Genomic DNA, 25,839 nt, shown 5'->3' with positions numbered 1-25,839 from the left:
GGAGGTAATGTGGAAGAAAAAAAAAAAATTTGTATTCACGGGGAAGTGAGGTGCAGCTGGGCAGATACTTTACTTTCAATGAATGTCCAGCGTAGCTCTCTGCTTCAACGGCGGGGGGAGTGAGGAAGGGAGGATCTGTATGTGGATTGCATAGTCTGGGTGGACAGGGGCAGGGATGTGGCCTGCTTATTGCGGCGGTTGCTACCCCTAATTGAGCCGGATATTCACTTGATGCAGTTCCAGCGCTGCTCTCTGCATTGATGGTGGGGTGGAGGGGAAATAGAACTAGAGAGTACTAGAAGCCAAGCGTAACAAGTATGAGAGAGAGGGGAAAGGAAAAAAAAAAATACATGGCTTGCTGGGCAGACTGGATGGGCCGTTTGGTCTTCTTCTGCCATCATTTCTATGTTTCATTTCTATGATTTTACTTGCCATGCTTTGCCAAACTGCACTGTATGTGAGATTGGTGCTGTGCATCCCAACTTGTGGGCACATTCTTTCATTCAAGGTCATTTTGACACAACATGGCAAAGCATAAGTTGTTTGAGGAATAAATCTACATCTATATGAACAAAGCATAGGCTATCTGGGTGGGTACCTACAGCAGAACAGTACACATATTAGCACTACATTTGCATATGCTGTCCAGTTGTTCAGGAAAACAGAGAACTTGACTGATGACTGTCTCAGAGAGCTTACATCGGAAATTTAACTCCTGGGTCTGAGGTAGAGTAAACTCCCTGTTGTGCCAGCGTGTTACTCCACCTCAGACCCAGAACGATTTACATTTCCAGTGAAAACTCTCTGGGGCAGGCACCTACAGCTAAACAATACTTCAATATCGTGATGCACAACACCAAGTGCGTATCAATCAGCTGAAGTGCCTGCCCGAGAGAGCTTATGTTTTGTTCAACTGTACATTTAAGCCCCAGAAAGCTTATGCCTTATTTGGTCTGAGGTGGCATAAACTCGCATTTCTGGTGGCCAGATTTATTCTGTTGCTGTGCCCAGTTTGGTAGAAAGACATTACAACATGCACACAGCAATAGACTATCATGGCCATCAGAAATGTGAATTAACATTTACTCCTCCTCAGGCCAAGGAGTTAACCTGAAAATCCACTTAAGTGCATTAAACCAGTATGGAGGTTAGCACTTGAAGTTGGAAGGAGTGTGACCAAAATTGACTTCTATGCAAGATTGTGCCCGAGTCGGGATGCCCAGTGCCAGTCTCGCATGCAAGGCCATTTTGCCAAGTGAAATCAAAGGGTAGGCTCTCTGGAATGGGCAACTATAGCCATTTCAGATTCTACTGAGCATTTAGTCTCTTGTATGATCTGTATCCTGTTGGTCTCTATACCCTCCCGAACACAAAGTGCCACACCCTCACCAAGTTAATCCTCCCTATCATTACGATATAATTTGTACCCTGATATAGCACTGTCCCATTGGTTATCCTCCTGCCAGTTATGTAAATCTTATCATTTGCGGCTATACACTCTCCCATCTTACTACTTAGATTTCTGTCATTGGCATACAGACATTTCAAAGTGTGTTTTTAGGCAGAATTCGGAAACCATTAGCTTCGGTGATTTTTTACATATAGGCACATGGACTACATTTGCTTTTATTGGAACCTCTCTGTTGGGATGCCCTAACTCTCCCGTTTCATTAGTATCCTTCAAGGATACATTTCTCCAAACCATGCACTGCTAAGTGACTGTCTGCTTTTCCCCCTTGTTCTAGTTTAAAAGCTGCTCTATCTCCTTTTTGAAAGTTAGTGCCAGCAGCTTGGTTCCACTCTGGTTAAGGTGGAGTCCATCCTTTCGAAAAAGTCTCCCCCTTCCCCAAATGTTTCCCTAGTTCCTTACAAAACTGAATCCCTCTTCCCTGCACCATCGTCTCATCCACGCATTGTAACTCTGGAGCTCTGTCTGCCTCTGGGGACCTGCACGTGGAACAGGAAGCATTTCAGAGAATGCCACCTTGGAGGTTCTGGATTTCAGCTTCCTACCTAAAATCCTAAATTTGGCTTCCAGAGCCTCTCTCCCACGTTTTCCTATGTTGTTGGTGCCCATATGTACAACGACAGCCAGCTCCTCCCCAGCACTGTTTAAAATCCTATCTAGGTGACGCGTAAGGTCTGCCCCTTCGCACCAGGCAGGCAAGTTACCAGGTGGTCCTCACGTCCACCAGCCACCCTGCTATCTACATTTCTAATAATTGAATCGCAAACTATGATGGCTGGCCTAACCCTTCCCTCCTGGGCAGTAGCCCTGGGAGACTTGTCCTCAGTGCGAGAGGACAATACATCACCTGGAGAGCAAGTCCTTGCTAAAGGATCATTTCCTTCTACACCAGGGTGATGTTCTCCTACTGGGAGACCTTTCTGATCCAAGGCAGCACTGGGGCTGCCAGACTGAATTTGGGACTTGGCTACTATATCCCTGAAGGTCTCATCAATGTACCTCTGTCTGCCTCAGTTCCTCCAAGTCTACTCTAGCCTCCGGAGATCGGACTTGTTCCCTGAGAGCCAGGAGCTCTTTGCACCGAGTGCACACATACCATCTCTCACCAGTGGGTAAAAAATCATACATGTGACACTCAATGCAAAAGACTACTCCCCTCCCCGCCCCAACTCCTCCCCTCCCCCTAATTTGCAATCTATCGCATGCATACCAGTAGATGGAGATGGAGCAAAGGGTGCCGGGCCTCTGGAAGCTGGGGCTGTGGAAGTCAATCCCTGGATCGCTTGCCGTGACCTCTGGACTCCTCTCCTGGGGGATGCTGGGAGCAGTATGCAGATGAGCCTTCCAGTCTTCCTCTACTGCTCAAAGAACACCTGTTAAAAATGTGCAACTTAGCTTTACATGGTTTTCCTAAATGTTGCAAGTAATTTTAAAAATCCTAGTTCCAATTCAATACGATTAGTCATTTTTTGTGATTAGACGTTATTTTTATTCTCAAATATACTTATTATCTGAATTTTTAAAAGCATTGTTTTCACTAATATTTTAAAATCATTACAGAGAAGGGCTACCAAAATAAGGGGAATGGAACAGCTCCCCTATGAGGAAAGACTAAAGAGGTTAGGACTTTTCAGCTTGGAGAAGAGACGACTGAGGGGGGGATATGATAGAGATGTTTAAAATCATGAGAGGTCTAGAACGGGTAGATGTGAATCGGTTATTTACTTTTTCGGATAGTAGAAAGACTAGGGGGCACTCCATGAAGTTAGCATGTGGCACATTTAAAACTAATCGGAGAAAGTTCATTTTTATTCAGCGCACAATTAAACTCTGGAATTTGTTGCTAGAGGATGTGGTTAGTGCAGTTAGTATAGCTGTGTTTAAAAAAGGATTGGATAAGTTCTTGGAGGAGAAGTCCATTACCTGCTATTAAGTTCACTTACAGGTCAATCCTGTAAAGTGCGTCCGCGGTTTCCCCGTTCCTAACCCACTTTCTACTCACTTTCCGGCCGCGTTAGCCCTTCCTGCGATCCCCAATCCCCTTTAACCTACTCTTACCGCGTCCTTAAATCCCCGAGCAACCCCTTCCGCACACGGCATGTATATTGCATGTAAACTATCGAATTAGCTATTCCCTACCATCCAGTAACACGAGCCCCGACTATCGCTTTTTTACCCTGCCGCGCGTTTGCCGCGGGTTTAACCTGCTAACTTACCGCCTACCCTTATTAGAGACGGGGTAAGGGTAGGCGGCAAACTTTCCCCCAGTCCCCGCTCACCTGCCCTGGCCACGTCCATGGGTGCTGGTCTCCGGGGCAGCCCCAGTCCTCTCCCCTCCTCCCGAAGCAACAAAAGCGAAAAAAATTGAAAAAAAAAAAAGTTGCAAGGGAGAGAGGACGGGCAATCCTACGCTCGGGACTGCCAATCCCCTCTCCCCTCCTCCCGAAGCAAGGCACGAAAAGCAGTCTTGCGCCGGGAGGAGGGGAGAGGGGATTGACAGTGTAAAGCAACGAAGCGACTTACTTTTTTTACAGCCCCCCTCCGGAGATGGACATCGGCGAGGACGACCGCGGCTCCCTGCCTCCAGCTGCCCGCGAAGATAGATGCCTGCACGGGTGAAAGCGGCCCCTGTTCGTGCAATTGGGCCGCTCAAGACGTGACGTCACGATGTTTGGCGTTACGGCATGTGACGTCACGCCTTGAGCGGCCCAATTGCACGAACAGGGGCCGCTTTTGCCCGTGCAGGCGTCCATCTTCGCGGGCAGCTGCGGTCATCCTCGCCGATGTCCGTCTCCGGAGGGGGGCTGCAAAAAAAGTAAGTCGCTTCGTCACTTGGTAGTCTGGGCAGCTGCCTGCATTTTCTAGCTCCTGCCTCCGTCCGACTCGGAGTACTGACTCGCTTTGATGCTATTGGTTGGAGCTGGGAAGCCACCTGGGCAGGGAGGGATCAGCAGATTCTGGTGCTCTTCCCGTGCAGTGTACTGCCAATCCTCTCTCCCCTCCTCCCGGAGCAAGGCTGCTTTTCGCGCCTTGCCTCGGGAGGAGGGGAGAGGGGATTGGCAGTCCCGAGCATAGGATTGCCCGTCCTCTCTCTCTTGCAACTTTTTTTTTTCGATTTTTTTTCGCTTTTGTTGCTTCGGGAGGAGGGGAGAGAGGGCTGACAATCCCGAGCGTCTGAGAACTGTCCACTTCCTGGTACCTGTCATTTCAAATGTCATTTGAAATGACAGATCCCAGCGTGTCCGTGAAGCGTTAGGCCTGCGCACCTAGGTTACTGTATAGGCGCTGTATAGCGCTCTATACAGTAAAACGGGTTGTGCGCATTTGCAAGCTATTTACATACAGGATCGAGCGGTAGGTGAGCTGGACTGTGCGTGCGGCAACCGCAGGTGCGCCGGGCACTAACGCAGCTCTTCCTACCGCTCGTTACTGGATTGACCTGTTAGAGAATAGCCACTGCCATTAGCAATGGTAACATGGAATAGACTTAGTTTTTGGGTACTTGCCAGGTTCTTATGGCCTGGTTTGGCCACTGTTGGAAACAGGATGCTGGGCTATGTGGACCCTTGGTCTGACCCAGTATGGCATTTTCTTATGTTCTTAAGTATCCCTTTTATTTAATTCTTGGATAAAGTAGTGTGGCTACTATGTTAGTGTACTTGAATGCACACAGTGGAGTGAATAGCCTAGTAGTTAGAGCAGCAGGCTGAGAACCAGGGAAGACATTTCAAATCCTGCTGCCCTTCCTTGTGACCTTGTGTAGGTCTCTTCACTCTCTCTTGCCTCAGGTACAAACTTAGATTGTGAGCTCTCTGGGGCAAGCAAATAACTACTATATGTGAATGTAACTCTCCTTGAGTTAAAAATGAAAAGGCATGAATTAAAGTAAATTAAAAGGTTTTAAAAAGTTATGTAAAGTGATATATTTTTATTAGATTAACTTAATACATTATTGTCTGGCTTTTGAGTGCTAACAGTTCCTCTGTCGGATCCAAACAGAATGAGCAGATCAGAACAAAAAATAAATTGCCAAAAACAAGTGAATCACAGGTTAAATTAGTGAAAGTGCAGAAGGGAAGGGGTGGAGTTTTGATGTCTTAGTGATAAGAAGGTGACAGACAGTAGAAAGTTGTCTGGCAGTAAGTTTAAAAATACCCTAGACTCGGAGAGTGTGGAGAAAGGAACTGGTTCGAGTTTACCCTTGAAACATCTGCTGAAAGCTACCTAGAGGGAGCGGAGCCTGCCTAACCCGACGGTGAGCCGCAGCTGAGGACCCGGTGACGTCAAGGGGCGGACCCGGAGGCGGAACCAGGAAGCCCTACAAAATCGGGCTGGGCGAAAGCCTTCCTTGAGAGCGTGGAGAAAGGAACTGGTTCGAGTTTACCCTTGAAACATCTGCTGAAAGCTACCTGGAGGGAGCGGAGCCTGCCTAACCCGAAGGTGAGCCGCAGCTGAGGACCCGGTGACGTCAAGGGGCAGACCCGGAGGCGGAACCAGGAAGCCCTACAAAATCGGGCTGAGCGCGACGCGCAGTGGAGCCGACGCGCGTCCAAGGGGCGCGCGTTACAATTGGCTTCGCCTGGCTTAGCCTGGATAGGATACCGCCTGGATCCGGCCTGGGTTATCTGCTTGACAGACAGGTCCTCATAAAGGTACTGTTTGCTTTTGTCATTTCTTACCTGTTATCTCCACGGACCATCTAAGCGGGTAAAAATTAAATCACATAGACCCTCATTTTCCAATATCACATTGGTAACGCATTAGGGGGCGTTACCAATGCAAATGAGGCTTCTTTCGTGCACTGGGGAAACATCGCGTGCGGCGATGATTCTTTGGGTGTTTCATCGCAGTGCATGATATTTGCCGAGAGAGAGACAGACTTACTATAGTGCCTATACCCTAGACAGGTATTTTAATCCCTTTGGGAGGGCCACCTACTAACTCGGGGTGGGGATTAGGTATGAGCGTCGGGGGTTGGGGCCACTTTCGCATTCCACATGAGTCCTACGGAAAGAACAGTGGTCTCTAGTGAAGATTTGCTGGCCGTCTCTCTCTCTGAAACGGGCTGTCTGGTACTATCGTGGACGGCGATAACCCTTTACTGGCCCGTAGCGCAGTCCATAACGCAAATTTGAGGGTTGTAGTTATTAGCCGCGATAGCAGCCGCGCTAACACTGCGGCTGTTTCGCCGCACACGATAAACTGGTTTCTTCTTTACATATGCTCCGCCCCCTGAATACCAAATTACTAATTTGCATTCGCAAATCGCGTTAACAGCTGTTAACGCGATTTGCGAATTTATCGCACGCGGTAAACTGCTTGGAAAATGAGGCCCATAGTTAAGAGTGGAAACAGAGCAGATTCTTTGTGTAGGAGATATATAGTGGTATGCCTCCAAAAAGAAAGGGAAAGGTGAGGGTTTTTCCCTCACCTTCATTGCCTTCACCTATACAACAAGAAATCAGCCGTTTCCTGCTCTCACCTGCATCACACAAGGTAGGTTCCGAGGAACCTGATGTGCTAATCAGTCAGGGAGGACTGATTCAGCCCCCAGAGGAGGCCTCCTTAAGTCCACATGATGGACTGCCACCAGCGCAGAGAGTGGGCGAGGTAGAAACTGGAGAAGCTCTTGTGGATAATATATCTGCCAGCCCTGGAGCGGGATATCAAACCCGCAATAATGGACTAGGCCCACAGGTAGCTCTGGATATTGAATGTTTGTCTCTATCAGGAGGAGAAGGAGAGAGTGAGACAAAGTTCCCCCCTCAGGGGGTTGGAAACCATCTGACCATCGGAATACCCCCAGCACCACTCATTCGTCCTGCGGTGGTAACATTGGACATATTATGGGATATGATGGCTGGCATGATGAGTAATATTAAGGGGTTGGAAACAAAGGTGGATATACTAAGGACGGGGAATCAACAAGAGGTTTTTCAGATACAAAAACAAATTAAAAATTCTATCGATAGAATTAAAGTGCTTGAATTAAACGAAAAAATGAATCAAGAATTGTATCTTACAGTGGTTAAGGATAGGGAATGTACACATAGGAGAGTTGAAGCTCTCGAAAACAACGCCAAGCGTTTAAATTTAAGATTTTTAAACTTCCCTAGGTTAATTGGGGAAGTACCATTAATTTCTTTAAAAAAGTTTCTTAATGAAAACCTTGGCCTTGTGGGGAGAGAGTCTCCTGTTATAAATTCATATTTTCTACCTAAACCTAGAAACAAAATATCTAATGAATCAAATCAGATGTTTCAGGGAGATTTAACAAACTTCTTAGAGGACTCGTCTGCTCAGGTGATTGATAGGGGTACTCTCCTGGCAACATTTTCATCAATAAATGATGTTAATGTTATTATGAAGAGATATTTCAGCAGATACCCCATTAACCACCTGGGGAAACTAGTAAAAATGTTCCCCGACCTGGCAATATCCACCCAAGGAAGGCGAAAATCCTTTTTGGCTTTTCGCCCAGAAGTTATTGCCTTAGGCTACTCTTTTACGTTGAGATTTCCTTGTAAATGTCTAATAAAAAAGCAAGAGGAACTATATATTTTTTCATACCCGATCAGTTAAAAAATTTTCTAGCTCAACGCCATTTAACAACTTCATCCCCTGTGTCCAATAATTAAGTTGAATTTTATGATGCAAGTTCTATGTGTGCAATTTGATGATTATGGAAATTTCATTGTTATAATCTCCCTTGTTTTTCTTTATCCGCAAACCCTCTCATGTTTGATTTGATATGTTATGGTTTAGCTAATATGTAATAACAAGTATATTCTTTATCCGGAATATTAGCTGTTAATTCTCCTTGCTAAAACCATATATTCTTTACTTGTAAATCATAAGTTATGTGATTTATTAGAAAATGAAGAAATAAAGAATTAAAAAAAAAAAAAAAAAACCCTAGACTCTATTAAGTCCTTTTATGTTAGTATTGGGGTGCTTCACCACTGTCATGTGACAGTGATAAAGTATACTTAGCAGTGGCATTTGATGCAGCAGTAGGGTGGACAGAGAGGCTTCTGATGTTCCTCCTGCCCATGATGATTCAGCTCCCTCTATAATACTGTGGCATATTTCTGGAGGGATGAGGGAGATGATGCCTGTCTGGGGTAGTTGATGGTGCTCAGTTGGGGAGGGGAACACTCTTCTTACTGGGATTGAGAGGGGAGATGAAATCTCCCATGTTAACCAGCCCAAAGTGAAAAGGCCTATTAGACTGGGGATTTTAGGTTACAGTTAATGTGGACGAAGCACTTTTTTGTGTTCAGTATTGATGGCAAGTTTTACAGTGACCTTGACCTCTGTAAAACAAAAAAAAGTTTATGTACATATCAAAATGGGACTTATTGTGCTATGCGAACCATTTTAGGCCTGGATTCATCATTCCTCGCAGAATGATGAATCCTGCGAAAACCGGAGGCGGGGGTGGGCCTGCGAAAGCCCGCAGCCTTCACACCATGGCGGTGCTCTGGCTTTCGCACCGAATAGCGCCACCGCCAACGATAATGTGTTAATAACATTATTGCCGGCAGCGAAGACACCGCTGACTCCTCCCTTCCCCCTAATTTGCATTCTATCACATGCATACCAGCAGATGGAGATGGAGCAAAGCTGACATCACGGTACATATACCCCTGCACCGACATCAGCCCACCAGTATTCTCAGCCTCCAGCAGATGATGGACATGTATCTTCCTATTGGGGATTGCTTGAAAAAAAATAGAAAATGAAAGGAGAAAGAAGAGAGAAATTAATTTGTCCCGCTCTCCTATGGTCCCTCCCTCAGTCGAGTTTTCCTGAGGTGATATCTGCAGATCCCTCCCTCAGATGACTGCCTCTGTCCAGTAGCTGGTTTTCCGGCATGGACTTAGCTTTAGAGAGAGAAACAGCTGAGAGGCTAGCAGGTGCAGGAAGCTGAGCGCAGCAGTGAAGGCCTTTGCCCTATCCCCCTGTAGCCATAGACTCTCTATATTTGGCTGAGATGGGCTGAGCTCAGGTAAAGAGTTAAAAAAAAAAAAAAAAAAAAAAGTGAGGGTTTCCGAGTCTTGGTGTTTCGATCCGACATCCATTCTCGCCTCCGAGAGAGCTTGGGGAGTGGTGACGGATTGAGCTGCCTTTTGGCTAGGCTCTGCTCTCAGGCCTTGCTTAAATGCTGCATGGTAGGTCGCAGCATTCGCGTGCTTTTCTGTGCACAAGTGTGCATCAAAAGTGTCTGACATTGGTTCGTGCTTGCACGCCTGGGTGTGCGCTTACGTGGGCACTCAGGTGGGTGCCTACCTGGACCGTGTATTGTGTACCTATATTTTTTTGGATGCTTATTGGAGAGGCCTTGTTTTTGAGTGCCCAGTTCACACTCGCTTGTGCAGGCACGCAGCTTGGGCGCATAATTGTCAGACACTTTGGGAGCGTGCTGCTAGCAGGTGTTTACTTTGTACTGCTTGCCACATTCCGGGCATCTCAGCTTGATGTCCCCCTTAACTTGTGTCAGTGCTGCTTGGAGGCTCAGAGAGAGTTATCTCCGCTGCTTTTACTGAGCTCTCCCTTCCCAACATGATGAGGGAGGGGGATCTGTCAGAGGTTTTGCCTGGTTTTGGGGCTCCCCTATCTGGTTCATCAGCAGGGGAAGGCTTCTCAGTGGGCACAGGACAGATGCCCCCTCGATTTGGTATGAACCGCGGCAGCGTTCGCGTGCTTTTCTTTGTACGTCTGCCGCGAAACAGCTTCACAGGTTGAGCAGCATTTTGGCTAGGCCCCACTTGCAGATTTTGTTCAGTCGCCGACATGGTAGCCCTAAGAGTTCAGGATCGCAAACTGCGGATCCTTGCGTGCCTGGTGCTGCAGGTAAGCGAGGGATAAGTCTACACCTGCTGCGGGTCACGCTGATAGGGACCCAGGTGACACAGTTGGTGAAGGAGGCCCTTACTCCCTGGAGGATGGGAAATTCCTCCGGGGTTGGAATTGTATAGAACAATGTTGCATTTTTCATGGAGATGAGTTGCTGGCTCATATCGCCCAGGCACTGAAGGTGCTGGGTACTGAAGCCAAACAAGAATCCCATTTAGATTCCTTATGTAAAGAATTATGGATGCTATTCAAGAATTGATTGATCTTGAATGAGGCACCTTGGAAGCTAATTTTAAAGGGGGACGAGCCTTGGTAGCACTGTATCCCCTGGATCCAGCAGAGAGAGAGCAGTTGTGCTTTCTGAAAGAGGATGCGCTGATGTTTGCCATCGCCAAGCAGACGACTAACACTGTGGAAGGGGGAGCGGCTTGAAGGAGGCCCAGGATAGGAGAATTGAGGCTACCCTTAAACAGGCTTCGAGGCTGTAGCAATGAATTGCAGCTAACCTCTTGCTGCTCCCTGGTGGATCGCTCTTGCTTGCTTTCTCTCAGGAAGTTAACAAGTTTGGTTTGAATTTCAGGGCAGTGCCCTACAGCCTCACCACCCTGGATGTGCCCAGTCTCATCTGATCTCGAAAGCTAAGCAGGACTGACCATCAGCTAAGGCTGATGAATTAATGCCAAGACAATTTAAAAGTCTAATCTTATGAAATGACCTTTTAAAGGATCACTCTGGTTTGGGAGTGAGATAAAAAAAAAAAAAAAAAGAAATTGGCCAAGAAGTGGGATGAATCCCAGATTCTTCTGTTACGAGAGGATTAACGGCAAGCACTGAGCTCGTTTGGTGCGATACATCATGCTAGGGGTTTTCAAACATTTTTCAAACCTACAGAGGAGCGAATTCTCCTAGGGCTTGGTTAGGTCTCAGTCCTTTGTCCCAGATAGCCCAGATGCGGGCTTGAGTGGCAGTGCAGCCCGACCCCCCCCCCCCCCCCCACCCCCCTAAATGAGGGTGTGCTAGCCCACTCCCTGGAACAGGAGAATAGGGGTTACCTATCCTTTTTATTGGATGTGGATCGAGATCACAGTCAGACCAGTGGGTTCTGGAGGTGATAAGAGATGGCTGTTTTCTGGAGTTTCTCAATGTTTCTTGGGTCGTTTTCATGGTGTCTCTCTGAAGATCTCCGTGGAAGAGACACAGTGGAGTATATGTTGTCAAGACTCCTCAGCCTGTGGGCTGTAATCCTAGTGCCCATGTCACAAGATAATACAGGCCAAAACTCCAATTTTCATTCTCCCCGAGAAGGGGGATTCCTTTCCCCCCATCCTGGATCTCAAGGGAGTCAACTGGCTTTTGCAAGTGACTCGTTCCCGCATGGAAATGTTGCGCTCGCTGATAATGGCAGTACAGTCGGGGGAGTTTCTTATGTCTCTGGATTGTCAGAGGTGTATCTGCATATTCCCATCTGGCTGAAGCATCAGTGGTTTTCTGTGTTTCGCTGTTTTGGGGCGACATTATCAGTTTTTGAGCGCTACCCTTCGGTTTGAACACTGCGCCCAGAACCTTCTCTAAGGTCATAGTGGCAGTTGAGAAAGGATGGCATTCTGATCCACCCATACTTCGACGATTGGCTAATTCGGGCCAAGAGCCATGAAAGAGAGTTTTCAGGCCTCAAACAAGATGTTCTCCTTGCTGCAAGAGCTAGGTTGGGTGATGAACTTGGCCAAGATCATCTGCAGCCATCGCAGACACTCGAGTATCTGTTTTCGTTTTTGACACAAAACATGACCGGGTGTTACTGCTGGGGGTCCGCATTCAGAACTGATGGCACAGGTGCGACTATTGACAGAAACAATAAGTCCGGCGGAGTGGTCCTATCTACAGGTGCGCAGGCTGATAGCAGCCACCCTAGAGGTAGTTCCGAAGGCAAGGGAGCATATGCATCCTCTTCAGTGCACACTGCTTGCACATTGGAGTCCACAGTCTCAGAACTACTGGATACAACTTCAGTTGCTGGTGGAGATCAACATCCAGCTATAGTGGTGGTTGTAAGCAGATCATCTAATGAAGGGCATTCCCCTACGAACACCAGACTGGCTACTATGCATGACAGATGCGATCCTCCAGGGTTGGGGGTTCACAGTCGGGAGTTGACAGCGCAGGGGCGCTCAATAACAGAAGAATACCTCTGGAGCAATAATCGGCTGGAAGTCTGCTCTTTTTGGTTGGCATGCTTGCGACTCATCGAAAAATCCGAATGATATTGGACAGTGCGACAGCTGTGGCTTACATCAATTGCTAGGGAGGAACCAAGAGCCAACAAATGTTACAGGAAATAGCCCAACTCATGGAATGGGCAGAAGTACATCTTCAGGAGGTCTCAACCTCACACATTGCAGGAATAGACAATGTAAGAGCAGACTTTCTCAGCAGACAGTCTGGATCCAGGAGAAAGACCATTGTACAACAAAGCATTCCAGCTCCATGGTGGGGCCGCTGGGACCTCTTGTTTCTAGACGTGCTGGTGACATTACATTGTGAAGGTTCCTTGCTTCAGTCGCAGGAGAGATCTGAAATTTTCAGTCATTGATGCCCTCATGCAGGAATAACTGGAAGATAAGCTTCTATATGCCTTTTCCCCATGGCCCATGTTGGGTAGAATGATTCGGAGGTTTGAGAGACAAAAGTAGGTTGGTACTTCTGGTGGCACCAGATTGGCCCAGGAGGCTGTGGTGTGCAGATCTGTGGAGGCTTCTGATGGACTCTCCTTTCTGATTACAGATCCACAGGGATCTGCTACGGCATGGGGGCCTATTCTTTTCAAAGACTGGATTTGATTTTTGTCTTACGTTGTGGTCCTTGAGAGGACTTAGTTGCTGAAGCGTGGATAGTCCATTGCTGTGATTCACCTTGCTTTGAGTGTGGAAGTTATTTACTTCTTTAGCCTATGTTCACAATTAGCAAGTGTTTGAGGAACGAGGGGTTCATCCTCGTTCGATTAAAATCCTTCTCACTTTGGATTTTTGCAGGATGGGTTGTTTAATGGCTTGGCCCTTAATTCCTTGAAGGTACAGATGGTGGCTCTTGCCTGTTTCCTAGGTCACAAGAATGGTGAACCCTTATCAGCCCATCTGGTTATGGCCCAGTTCTTGAAAGGTGTGAAGCATCTTCGTCCTCCCTTGCGGTTTCCGGTGCCCTTATGGAGTCTTAATCTGGTTCTGGATTTCTGTTGAGTCCCACCTTTAGACCACTGTGTAGCCTCTTCTGGAGGTTACTTACTACAGAACAGTGTTCTGCTCGTAGAATTTCTGAACCATGGGCTCTGGCTTACCGGGAACAGTCTCTGCATGTGACTCCAGGGGCAGTCCAGATGTGAACTATTCCGTCTTTTTGACCAAAGGCGATCTCGGATTTTCACTTGAATCTATCAATTCCCTGCCAACTCTGGGCAGGAAGAGAGATGTGGTGACTGTCACCTGCTAACGGACCTTGGGTGTCAAGCAGCATATCATGAGGTACTGGAAGTTTCTAAACCTCTCAGGAAGACTGACGAACCAGCTGTTTATACTCCATGGGGAGAGTAAACAGGATAAGCCGACATCGCGGGCTATGAAAGCCTGCTGGATTTTTCTATTTCTTTTCTCTCCATCTGTCTTCTTTCCTCAAACACACAGTCAGATTCTCATTCTCACAGCTGCCCTACTACCGGGTTTCCTCCTCTTCTTGGACCACCGTGACATGGGATATGCAGCGGCCCATTAACACTGCTCTTCTTCTTTACACGGCAGATGCTCCTCCTCCTTCCTGCCCACGCGGCTCCGGCAACGCTTTTCTTCCGGGGCTGCGCTGGCAGGAAGGAGGAGGAGTGAACATGACCCTTTTCTTCGGGCCGTGGTGAAATAAGCTTCACCACGACCCCGCCGATCTTTCTGCTGTAGTTCCCTGCTTCCCCCGGCCCTGCTGCTATGTGGACCAGGCGACACACCTTCACGCTGCAGGCGACACACTATCGTGTCACGACACACAGTTTGGAAAGCTCTGGTTTAGTTGAACAACGTCAACTTTTGCAGAGAATACATGCAGGCGGGCTGATGTTGGTGCAGGGGTATATATACCGCGACATCAGCTTTGCTCTGACTCATCTGCTGGTAGAAGTGCATAACCCACTGGTGTGGATTAACCTGTCTTCACTAAAGAAAAGGAAATGATCATGTAAGTAGTAATTTCTCTTCCTCTGTGGACAAGGTCCTTACCAATTACACATTCCTTCACCCATGAAGTTAAATTCATTGGTGAAGGAAATATGGTTGACTTTCTTTCTCCTAAGTTGAACTTTAATTGTAAAGCACTGCCGCTAATCTCTGTTTTGCTAGCGTCGTTGCAAAACATTGTTAACTGTAAACTGACATGATGTTACTAAACTAATGTCGGTATATTAAAAACTTCAAATAAATAAATAAATTATTTGAGCAGTTTAATAGAACTGAGATATTGCATGGCCACAGTAATGCGAGAACTATTGTGCACGCCCAGGAGTGTGTTTCAGACACTTTGAAGAAAGTGCTGGAAAAAATTACCTATAAATACACTTTTGTGCAAATTGAATCTGTAAAACAGCTTATGATATATAATGCTAATTAATCTTACATCTTTAATGTATTTCTTACAGCTGCGAAGCAACATTCCCTGTCACCTGACTGATATCTCCTGTGGTCTTCGCTGTAATCAGCTGTTAAAGTGTGGGATGCACAAGTGTAAAAGGATCTGCCACAGAGGGGAGTGCCTCATTGACGAGGAATGTAAACAGCCCTGTCCTTTGCTCAGGATTGAGTGTAATCACCCATGTATGGCTTCCTGTCATCCATCTTTGCCCTGCCCTACAACGGCCTGCAATGCAAAGGTGATTATTAATATAGCTTAATTAAATGTGATAATTGCACTTTTACAACTAATAATGCAGTATGAAATCCCTAAAGATTGAATTTATAATAGTGGAAAATCTGTTCTGACTAATAAAATATCCTTAATTGTTACTAAAGCTGATGAAGCCTCACATTGCGTCATGTATAGTTTTTCATTCATTACAGTTGAAAACTAAATTGCAGTAGGATATTTTCATTTCTTCCATTTATATTACAAATCCCAAATCAAGATTAAATTGATACCTAATTTTGTGAAACTTGCATAGTTCCTGTTATTTTCACTTATATTAGATTGAGGAGGAAAAGAGGGTGTCAAAACTCCAGTTTTGGAAAACTGTAAACTAGTTTGATTTTTCAGGATACCAAACATCTAGAAACTGTGTGTAAACAGATCTGCATATTCATTGTGGATGATATAGAAACCAGATCTGTTTATAGTTCTTGAGTACAGAAGCTTGATGCCCCTATATCACATGCTTGTACATGGTGTGCATATGCTACTGTTTGTATAGGGTAAAATAAATCATAATAAAACCATGGGAGGAGGGACCAATGCTCAGTACCATAAAGTCTTCATGTAATGCCTGCAAACAATTTCACCCATTAAAACTACCAGGTTTTGTGAAAGATGTTATTCCGTGTGGTCAAGGAAGAGCATGGACTCAAGCTTCAACTAATAGACATCAGCACTAGAACTATGTCAATAGTTTAGTTACCTATAATCAGTCACTTTGTGTCATAAATGTTTTCTGTTATGGCGTTTCAGGCCTAATTTAAAGCTTTCATAGGATTGTTAAAGAAGTACAAATTAAGTTAATTCTTAAATGTGAAGACTGAACAAAGATACCATAGAGTTGTTTTAAATATGTTGCTGTAAATCTTCTAATATAGGATGCTGTGATTTTGAAAACTCCTATGGTCTTTTTTTAAATGTATTTTGAATATTTACTGATAGTGTTCCCTTGATCTCTCATGTTACTGCATGTGTACCATTTCTGCAATGACATCGGAAGCCTAGAGGTCCATATTCAAAAGCATTTAGCAGGCTAACCAGAAGTTAGCCATCTAAATGAATATTTGGGCACTTAATTCAGCTAAATTCTAGTCAGTTAAGATAACCAGCTAGAATTTAGCCGGCTAGATTAGGGGTGTTCCAGTGGCGTAACTGGGAAGAGTCGAGTTAGCCGGTTAAGTTAGCCAGCTAACTCTGATATTCAGAGTTAGACTGATGACTTAACCGGCTAAGTCTGGTCAAGCCAAAGGGCTGTCCTAAACTTAGGGAGCTATAGTTAGCCAGCTAACTTTAAGATAGCCAGCTATATTCAGTAGTGCAGTTTCACTATTGAATTTACCTCCAAAATTCTGAATATGGACCTCCCAATTCCCAACTGTCATGGCACAGTTGGAATCACGTGAGAGTACTACATTAGAAATATGTAAAAGAGGCTGATTTTTTTTTTTTTTAAATTGTCAGTTTCTAAAATTATAGCCTCCAATGGTAAGTGGTTAGTATATATTCATTAAAAAAAAAATGTATGGCAGTTCTGTTCAAAACAAAGAGAAGTTTTGAATGTAGCTTTTATTTATGCTTGATGCTAAATTAATTCACTGAGAACTGTTGATTTGTACACAAGAACATAAGATATGCCATCAAGCCCAGTATCCTGTTTCCAAAAATGGCCGATCCAAGTCTCATATACCTAGCAAGTACCAAAACATTGACTAGATCCCATGCTACTAATGCCGGCAGCAAGCAGTGGCTATTCTCTATTGATTAATAGCAGTAAATCAATTGGGAATAGCCTTCCTTCTACAGGAACTTATCCAAACCTTTTTTAAACTCAGCTATGCTAACTGCCTTGACCAGATCCTCTGGTAATGAATTCCAGAGCTTAACTGTGCGTTGAGTGAAAAAAAAATAATTTTCTCCGATTTGTTTTAAATGTGCTACTTGCTAACTTCATGGAGTGCCCCCTAGTTCTTGCATTATCTGAAAGAGTAAATAACCAATTCACATTTACCTGTTCAAGGCCTTTTATGATTTTGTAGACCTTTATCATATCCCCCCTTAGCCATCTCTTCTCCAAGCTGAACAGCCCTAACTTCTTAAGCCTTTCTTCATAGGGGAGCCATTGTATGTCCTTTATCATTTTAATTTGAACATGTATTACGGATTATATGGCATAAGAACATGCCATACTGGGTCAGACGAAGGGTCCATCAAGCCCAGCATCCTGTTTCCAACAGTGGCCAATCCAGGCCATAAGAACCTGGCAAGTACCCAAAAACTAAGTCTATTCCATGTTTCCGTTGCTAGTAATAGCGGTGGTTATTATCTAAGTCAACTTAATAGCAGGTAATGGGCTTCTCCTCCAAGAGCTTATCCAATCCTTTTTTAAACACAGCTATACTAACTGCACTAACCACATCTTCTGGCAACAAATTCCAGAGTTTAATTGTGCGTTGAGTAAAAAAGAACTTTCTCCGATTAGTTTTAAATGTGCCACATGCTAACTTCATGGAGTGCCCCCTAGTCTTTCTATTATCCGAAAGAGTAAATAACCGATTCACATCTTCCCGTTCTAGACCTCTCATGATTTTAAACACCTCTATCGTATCCCCCCTCAGCCGTCTCTTCTCCAAGCTGAAAAGTCCTAACCTCTTTAGTCTTTCCTCATAGGGGAGCTGTTCCATTCCCTTTATCATTTTGGTAGACCTTCTCTGTAATATCTGAAAAGTGCTCTGACTGGGGGTTAGAACTGTATATTCCTGCTTTTGTCATATCCTTTTCAGTCTGAAGTACCACCATAAGGCTTGGCCATCCGGGGACCTTGTCATTTCAACTACTGGGCTAAAAACCAAAAGAACAGTTGGGATACCAGATCTGACATTAAGAAACTTGCTGCAAATATCTCTTCCTCCTCTCACCCAGGTTTCCTTTCCCCTAAGCAAATTGCTTTAATTGATTATAAGCGCTTTCTGTTGATAAAGATATTTGGATGATAATCATGCTCAGCAGGGGGAGAAAAACATAATCTTTCCTTTTTTTTTTTTTAAATAACAGGTACAGCTTCAGTGTGAGTGTGGTCGAAGAAAGGAGAGTATGATTTGTTCAGAGGCATCTAGTACTTATCAAAGGTTAGTGCTGTGTGCCTTTTTCTTTGTCTTATTCTAGATACTGCTTCCCATTACTTGTTGTAGTTAGAAGAAACCAGCACTGTTTATGTACATAAATGTAATATTTCTCCTAGGACAAGCAGGATGGTAGATCTCACATGTCATCTAATAGAAAACTTTTGTCAAAGATACTAGAAACTTTGGCCAGCAGACTGAACATGCCCAGCCTGCTACTATCCACGTGTCCACGCAAGCTCCCCCTTCAGTCTCTTCTTTTCCGCGCTGCAGTTGCCTCATGGTTCGTGAAGCTCCAACATTTTTTAAAATTTCATCGATTTATTCAGACTGTTTTTTCCAGATCCTCTTCAGGTCCCCCTTCGCGGTCGGTACCTCCTTGGTACAGTAAGATTTTCGGTCAATTTTTTTTTCCCCAACTTGTAGTCGTTTCCAGACTTCCCACCCCAGGGTGACTGTCATTGACCGCACGCCAGATATTTTTCCATAATGTCGACTGGTTTTCGTCAGTGCCCACGGACCATGTCCATCACGGATCCACACGAGGTTTGCATCCTCTGCCTGGGGGATTTGCACGACATCCGTGGATCTACCTCTGTGTGACCAGATGACACCCAAAGGGCATCTGGCGCGCCTCGACAAAAGGGAGAAACCTTTTGGGACCTCGAAATTCTCCACACCTGTGTTGGTCTCTTCGACACCCAAGGATCGCAGGGAGCTGTCTGAACCGCTCCCCCCTCAGACCCCCCTGGCTAGCACCTCCAAGGACCAGGGAGAAGGAGATTGACCCTCAATAGCCTCTCCACTCTCCCGGACCTCGAGGTCATCGACTTCCTCGATGCTGGGGAAAGACCGGGCCAAGCACCATAAGCGGTCCCATAGGCACCGGCACGGTCACCGTCCAGGCACGGTTCCAGTTTCGGGGCAGCATCGGCGACCACAGAGTTGCCATCAGAGGCCCTATCCTTCAGTGCCCCTGGTAGCCCGAGGCGTTTCCCCACCGACACGGGTGCAGGGCGCCGTGTCTCCTCGGGAACCCGAGGATGAGCCGGCGACACCTCGTCCCTCTCCATCAGTCCTGGCCACCCAGGATTTCCAGGAGGAGTTGGATCGCAGGGTGCAATCGGCGGTGCTCAAGGTGCTGCAAGGCTTTGAGATGCTGATGCCACCAACCCTCATACCGGTGCCTGAACATCTGCCATCGATGTTAGCACCTCTGCTGGAGCATCTGGACGTCCTTCTTGGCACCCTACCAATGCAACCGGTGCCTGAGGGGCCCTTGATGCCCCACCGATGTTCTCCACCAGAGCAATCCCTATTATCCCAGGACAAGCAGGATGCTAGTCCTCACATATGGGTGACGTCACTGAACGGAGCCCAGGCGGGAAAACTTTCTGTCAAAGTTTCTAGAAACTTTTGACTGGCCCCAGTGAGGCCACTGAGCATGCCCAGCATGCTATGATATTCTCTGCCACAGGTGTCTCTCTTCAGTCTTCGTTTTTTCCGCGCTGCAGCTAGCATCGCGGATCCGGAGCCGTTGAGTTTACCTCAACTGTTATTCGACTTAATAGTCGTAAATTTGAAATTCTCTGTCACAGAAATCTCTCGGGGTTTGTTCTTGCCGGCCGGTAAGTAACCCAGTCAAAAATTTTGCTTTCGGAGATATATTTTTTAATTCTCCTCAGTCGAATCGACGGCCGTCGATTTCACAATGTCCACAGGATTTAAAAAATGCCCTGTGTGTATGAGAAAAATGTCTCTTACAGACCCACCCACGAAATGTGTGATATGTTTAGGAGATAAACATGATGTCCATAACTGTCCACAGTGCGCGGAGATGACTCCAAAAACTAGGAAAATCAGGCTTGAAAAGATGGAACATCTATTCAGCCTGCAACTCATTCCTTCCACATCGCAGTCGTCGAAGTCGTCTCCGGCTGGAGCGACTAAGAGGGTAATACTTAAAAAACCTCAACCGGGACCTTCGGGAGACCACTCGTCCCCTTCATCGTCCTAGACGTCGATGAAATTGATAGAAAAATCAAAGTCGAAACATCGACACCGTCATCGAAGCCCCTCGTTGTCCGACTCTGCTTCCCATTTCCGTGCCCTTTCCCCCGGCTGCTGGACTATCTGTGGCACTTACCCGAGTCTGTGCTCCAGACCAGTTCCGTCAGAGTGCACCTCAGCACGCATCACCGAAGTGTACGCCCATTTCGGTCCAGCCCCTAGTTGGCCATTTCATGCATGGTTTCCTCCAACTGAAGCCCTCTTTTTGGCCACCAGCAGCATCCTAGCACTTCAACGTTGTCCTGGCAAGACTGATATGGCCTCCCTTTGAGCCACTGCAGTCCTGCGACCTGAAGTTTCTCACCTGGAAAATCATATTCCTGATGGCGATCACTTCGCTCGTAGGGTCAGTAAACTTCAGGCCCTGGATATGTACGCACCATACACAACATTTTTCCATGACCGTGTGGTTCTAAGTACTAAGTCCTAAGTTCATCCTAAGTTCCTGCCCAAGGTGGTGACTGATTTCCACATCAACCAGTTGACTGGGGAATGAGCTGTCCACACCCTGGACTGCAAATGGGCGTTAGCCTTCTACCTAGATCGCATGGCGAGTCAGACAGTCCACCCAGCTTTGTGTCATTTGATTCCAATAGACTGGGTGCGGTGGTGGGTAAACAGACCTTGTCGAACTGGCTGGCGGATTGCATTTCCTTCTACTATATGCAGGCAGGCCTTCAGCTAGCCAGCAGGGTGAAGGCTCACTCTGTGCAGGCCATGGCTACTTCAGTGGTTCATTTGCGTGCAGTCCCCGTCACGGAAATTTGCCAGGCTGCAATCTAAAGTTCTCGCCACACGTTTGCAGCTCATTATTGCCTCGAAAGGGACAGCCGGGTCAGTTCATCCTGCGCAACCTGTTCCAGACCTGAACCCAACTCTTTCTGCTTGTGCTTCTTGTGGGACCAGACTGCCCTCTGTTTCCCACAGCACCGCAGTTGTGTTGTGCCCATTGGCACCTTGTTCAGCCGCTGTTTTTTTCCAGTCGAATGGGGCAGTCTGGAGCTCTGTATTCACTCATATGTGAGGACTTCCATCCTGCTTGTCCTAGGAGAAAGTGCAGTTGCTTACCTGTAACAGATGTTCTCCTAGGACAGCAGGATGTTAGTCCTCAGGAATCTCACCCGCCTCCCCATGATGTTGGGTTCACCTTTGATTTGTTTTATTTTTTTCGCTTGTATTTTGCTATGTTAAGAAACTGAAGGGGGGGACCTCATGTGGACTCGCAGATAGTAGCAGGCTGGGCATGTTCAGTCTGCTGGTCCAAGTTTCTAGAAACTTTGACACAGATTTTTCATGCCGGCTCCATTGGAATATGTCACCCACATGTGAGGACTAACATCCTCCTGTCCTAGGAGAACACCTGTTACAGGTAAGCCACTGCGTTTTCTCAGCATTCAGACAGGTTAATCCACGACCAGTGAGTTATGCACATCTACCAGCAAATGGAGATGGAGCAAAGCTGACATTACAGTATATATACCCCTGCATTGACATTAGCCTGCCAGTATTGTCCGTCTCCAGCAGATGCTGGATGTGTATCTCCCTCGGTCCGGTAGCCAGTTTTCGGGCATGGACATAGCCTTTGCCTAAGCAGGTTAGGGCTCATTCTACTAGAGCTCAGGCAGTGTCATGGGCGGACCTTCGATTGTTGTCTCCTGTCAAGATTTGCCAAGCTGCAGTGTGCTCCTCCTTACACACTTTTTCCAGGTATTACCGCCTGGATGTGCAGGCCCGAGAGGATGCAACCTCTGTACATGCTGTGTTGGTTGGATCGTGAGCAGCCTCCCGCCCTGTTTGGTAGTAGCTTTGGTACATGCCACTGGTCGAGGATTAACCTGTCTGAATGCTGAGAAATATGAAATTACTGCTTATATGATAATTTCCTTTTCTCTAGTGAAAACAGATTAATCCACCTTCCTGCCCTTGGCTGCCGATTTGTGGTTGGCTTTTGCAGAAAATACTGGTAGGCAGTTGGTGTAGCCAGAACTGAATTTTTGGGGTGGGGGCCCAAGGTTAACATGGGTGCGGAGTAGGCATACAGATATAGGCCCTATTAGTTGTACTCTTATCGATAAATAATGCCTTAGCATGCACCCTACAATGGACTTCTGAGTAGTTGGCAATAGCCATCATGCATGAGTAACATTTTAAAATATTTTAATTCTGTTACCTCAAGTGCTTGCCAAAATGCCTTATTAAACTCTATTAATTTTATTTTATATTTATTGCAGTTTATAAATACACAATATCAAGTAGAAAGTAAACAAAGAACACTTCAGAAACATCAGATCAATCATGAAATAAAACAAATATCAATATATTTTTATGAATCCTCTTTCCAAAAATGCATACAACTACAATAAAACAATCATAATCATAAAAATTTGCAACAGGTACAGAACTAGGACATGCAAAAAAAAAATAATTCAAATTCCGGTGTCATCTCAGTGACAGCAAAACAAATTCCCTTCACTCCCAAACGCTTTGTGAAGTAACACAAACCCTGCAAATAAATAAATAAATAGAACCTTACCACACCATAACAGCAGTAACTCTCAGGACTCAACAGCAGCAACCTTATCTATGGAAATGCAGCAAGGCAAATGTTACACCAGGCCGTAGAACACTAATACACTACCTAATGGGCAAACAGAACAAACTAGACTGCTATAAATCCCTACAGAGAAACTAGATGCTAGCCAAAATACTACCTCTGTCATACATGCGCAACAAAAATAGACTCTTTATCTAAGACAGAATAAGGGACTACAAATTAGAAACAAATATGCAGTCAGAACTGAAATGGAAAGCCTGAGAACAAATATATAAAAAATGCACATTTCCAAAGATGGGATATTCCAACTGCTGAAAGGCAAAATAATTTTTTAATCTTTTTTTTTTTTAATCTTTTTTGTCTAGTAAAATAATATCAATCAGTTGGTCCCAGTCTCTCTTTCCACCCTTGTTCCTTTTCAGGGTCTCTTATTCTGGCTGTCTGCTTTCCTTCCTCCTTCATGCCACAAACAGACTCTCTCACACACGTTCTGTCATACACACAAACTTTCTCTCCCACAGAATACCACTCTCCCACAAATACACAGCCTCCCACTCCCACGAACACAATACACACACTCTCACTCTCATATACAGACTCCTGCTTCCACTTCCTTACAGATGTAAACACACATGCTCTCACTCTCACATGCAGGCTCTCACTCCTACATAAACAAGTTCTCACTACCACATGCTCTCTATTTCTCTCTCACACACACACCCCTCATGTAGGCTCTCATTCACATTCCCCCCCCCCCTAAGCAGGCTACCATTCTCATACACACACACACGCGCGCACGCACGCAGGCTACCGTTCATATACACATACACACACACAAAACACAGGCAGGTTCCCTATCAGTAGGAAATGGGGGAGCCTGTTCTGCTGTTTCTTGTGTGCCTGACCGCGGTATTCAAAACTTGCGCAGCTAAACTCTATAATCTCGCGATGCACTAGATGAGCATAGAGCATTTACTGGCTGCACAGATTTTGAAAGCATAGGGTCAGTACATGTGGAGAAACAGGATAATGGGCGCCTTCCGATGAGGGTTTTTTTTTTTCTTTTGACTGCTAGACTCGCGGTCCTACAAATGGCTTTCATATAGCCAGAACATCTGTGACAGGTTTTTCAAAATTCTAGGCAAATTTGCATAATTTAGCATAAAAATTCATACCTCTGTGCAAACAAAATTCAGTTCTTATTGAAAACCATTGTTTTCCGACAATATTTAAATATATAAATAAAAAAATGAACCAAGTACAAAAATTTACAATTTATCAAGTTAAATATTCAAATATAAACAGTTAAGTAAGTTAGCTGGATAAGGCTTATTTGGCTATGTTGCACGGCTATGTTGCAAAAATATCCCTGAATATGTCACTACTTAGCCGGATAAGTCTTATTCAGCTACCCTATTGAGAAAGTCTAACTTATCCAGTTAATTTAACCAGATACGTTTTAATATTGCTACTTCGGCTAACAGGATAAGTAGCTCATTCCCAGAACACCCATATCCCATCCACAACTTATCTGGCTTAATAGCAGCCGCTGAGTGAAGATTAATTTAACGGTGGTTAAAGAGGATTGGTAAGTATAGCTTTCAGAAATTTTTGGACTCATAAAAGTTTGGTGAAAGGTGACATTGAGGGATATATTCTTTAGAGTTTGTGTGTGTCTGAGGTAATAAAGCCAGAGATAGTTAATTCTAGTGTCTGTCTTTCCCACCCACTCAACCCTTGATTTTTAGGCACGAGACACTTTCTCATTAAAAAGCAATCAGGGTCTTATCTATATCATACTAGTGTACCAGCCCTTATTGAAAGTTTAATCATCCCCTTGTAGGACACTAGCTAATTAAATTTACAGGTGAATTTACTAATTAAAGTACTCTCATTCCAACTCCTAGTATCCTAACCTTAACTAGGAGCTCAATAAAACTAAGATGAAGGCAGCAGTCCAGCAGCAAGAGGGGGCCTTTCCAGTCTTTTGCATTGAGTGTCACATGTATGATTTTTTTACCCGCTGATGAGAGATTGTATGTGTGCTCTCGGCGCAAAGAGCTCCTGGCTCTCAGGGAATGAGTCTGATCTCTGGAGGCTAGAGTAGCAGACTTGGAGGAGCTGAGGCAGACAGAGCGGTACATTGATGAGACCTTCAGGGACAGCGAGAGTACTACAGTAAAAAAAAAAAAAATTCAAAAAGTTTCCCACAACCCTAAAACACTATTTGACAACGTTAGCAAACTAATCTCTGATAATAACCCAACTGCAGCTCTCACAAACACTAAAACACTATTTGACAACGTTAGCAAACTAATCTGTGATAATAACCCAACCGCAGCTCTCACAAACACCAACTTAAGCCAGGAATTAGCCAACTTCTTCAAACAAAAGAATCTGCAAAGTTACAGAGAACTTCAATATCCTACCACAAACAAATATCATGCCACACAGTAAAGACTCAGCACCTTGGTCTATCTTTGATCACATCTCCTGCACTGATGTAGAGAATCTAATCAAAACCCTAAAACCTGCCAACCACAATCTTGACACAATACCAACTCATACCCTAAAAGAAATTGCAGAAACTATTTCACCAACAATATCAAACATCAACAAATCACTGGAAGAAGGAACCCTACCTGACATCCTCAAAGTAGCCACAATTAAACCAATCCTGAGAAAAAAGAATCTAAATCCATCTGAACTCAACTACCGACCAATTTCCAACTTATCCTTTCTCGCAGTTCTCAAACAACTGAATCGGCATCTAGAAATGAATGACGTCCTCTTCCCTACACAACACTGATTCCGAAAAAATTTCTGTACCGAGA

The 25,839-nt window shown here is 45.3% G+C and overlaps 1 protein-coding gene across 1 annotated transcript in view; it reads left to right on the top strand.

Annotated features, from left to right (window-relative positions):
• The window catches only part of NFX1 (nuclear transcription factor, X-box binding 1), a 572,380-nt gene that overhangs the window by 432,506 nt on the left and 114,035 nt on the right, over positions 1–25,839 (top strand). The window contains 2 exon segments of the mRNA XM_029589884.1: positions 14,997–15,227; positions 18,314–18,387. Of these exon segments, the coding sequence (XP_029445744.1) occupies positions 14,997–15,227; positions 18,314–18,387 (305 nt within the window).

The sequence above is a fragment of the Rhinatrema bivittatum genome, chromosome 2 (assembly GCF_901001135.1).
Source record: "Rhinatrema bivittatum chromosome 2, aRhiBiv1.1, whole genome shotgun sequence".
Taxonomy (NCBI): Eukaryota; Metazoa; Chordata; class Amphibia; order Gymnophiona; family Rhinatrematidae; genus Rhinatrema; species Rhinatrema bivittatum.
Note: the sequence above shows the minus strand (reverse complement) of the source record. Positions and strands in the feature narration are given on the sequence as shown.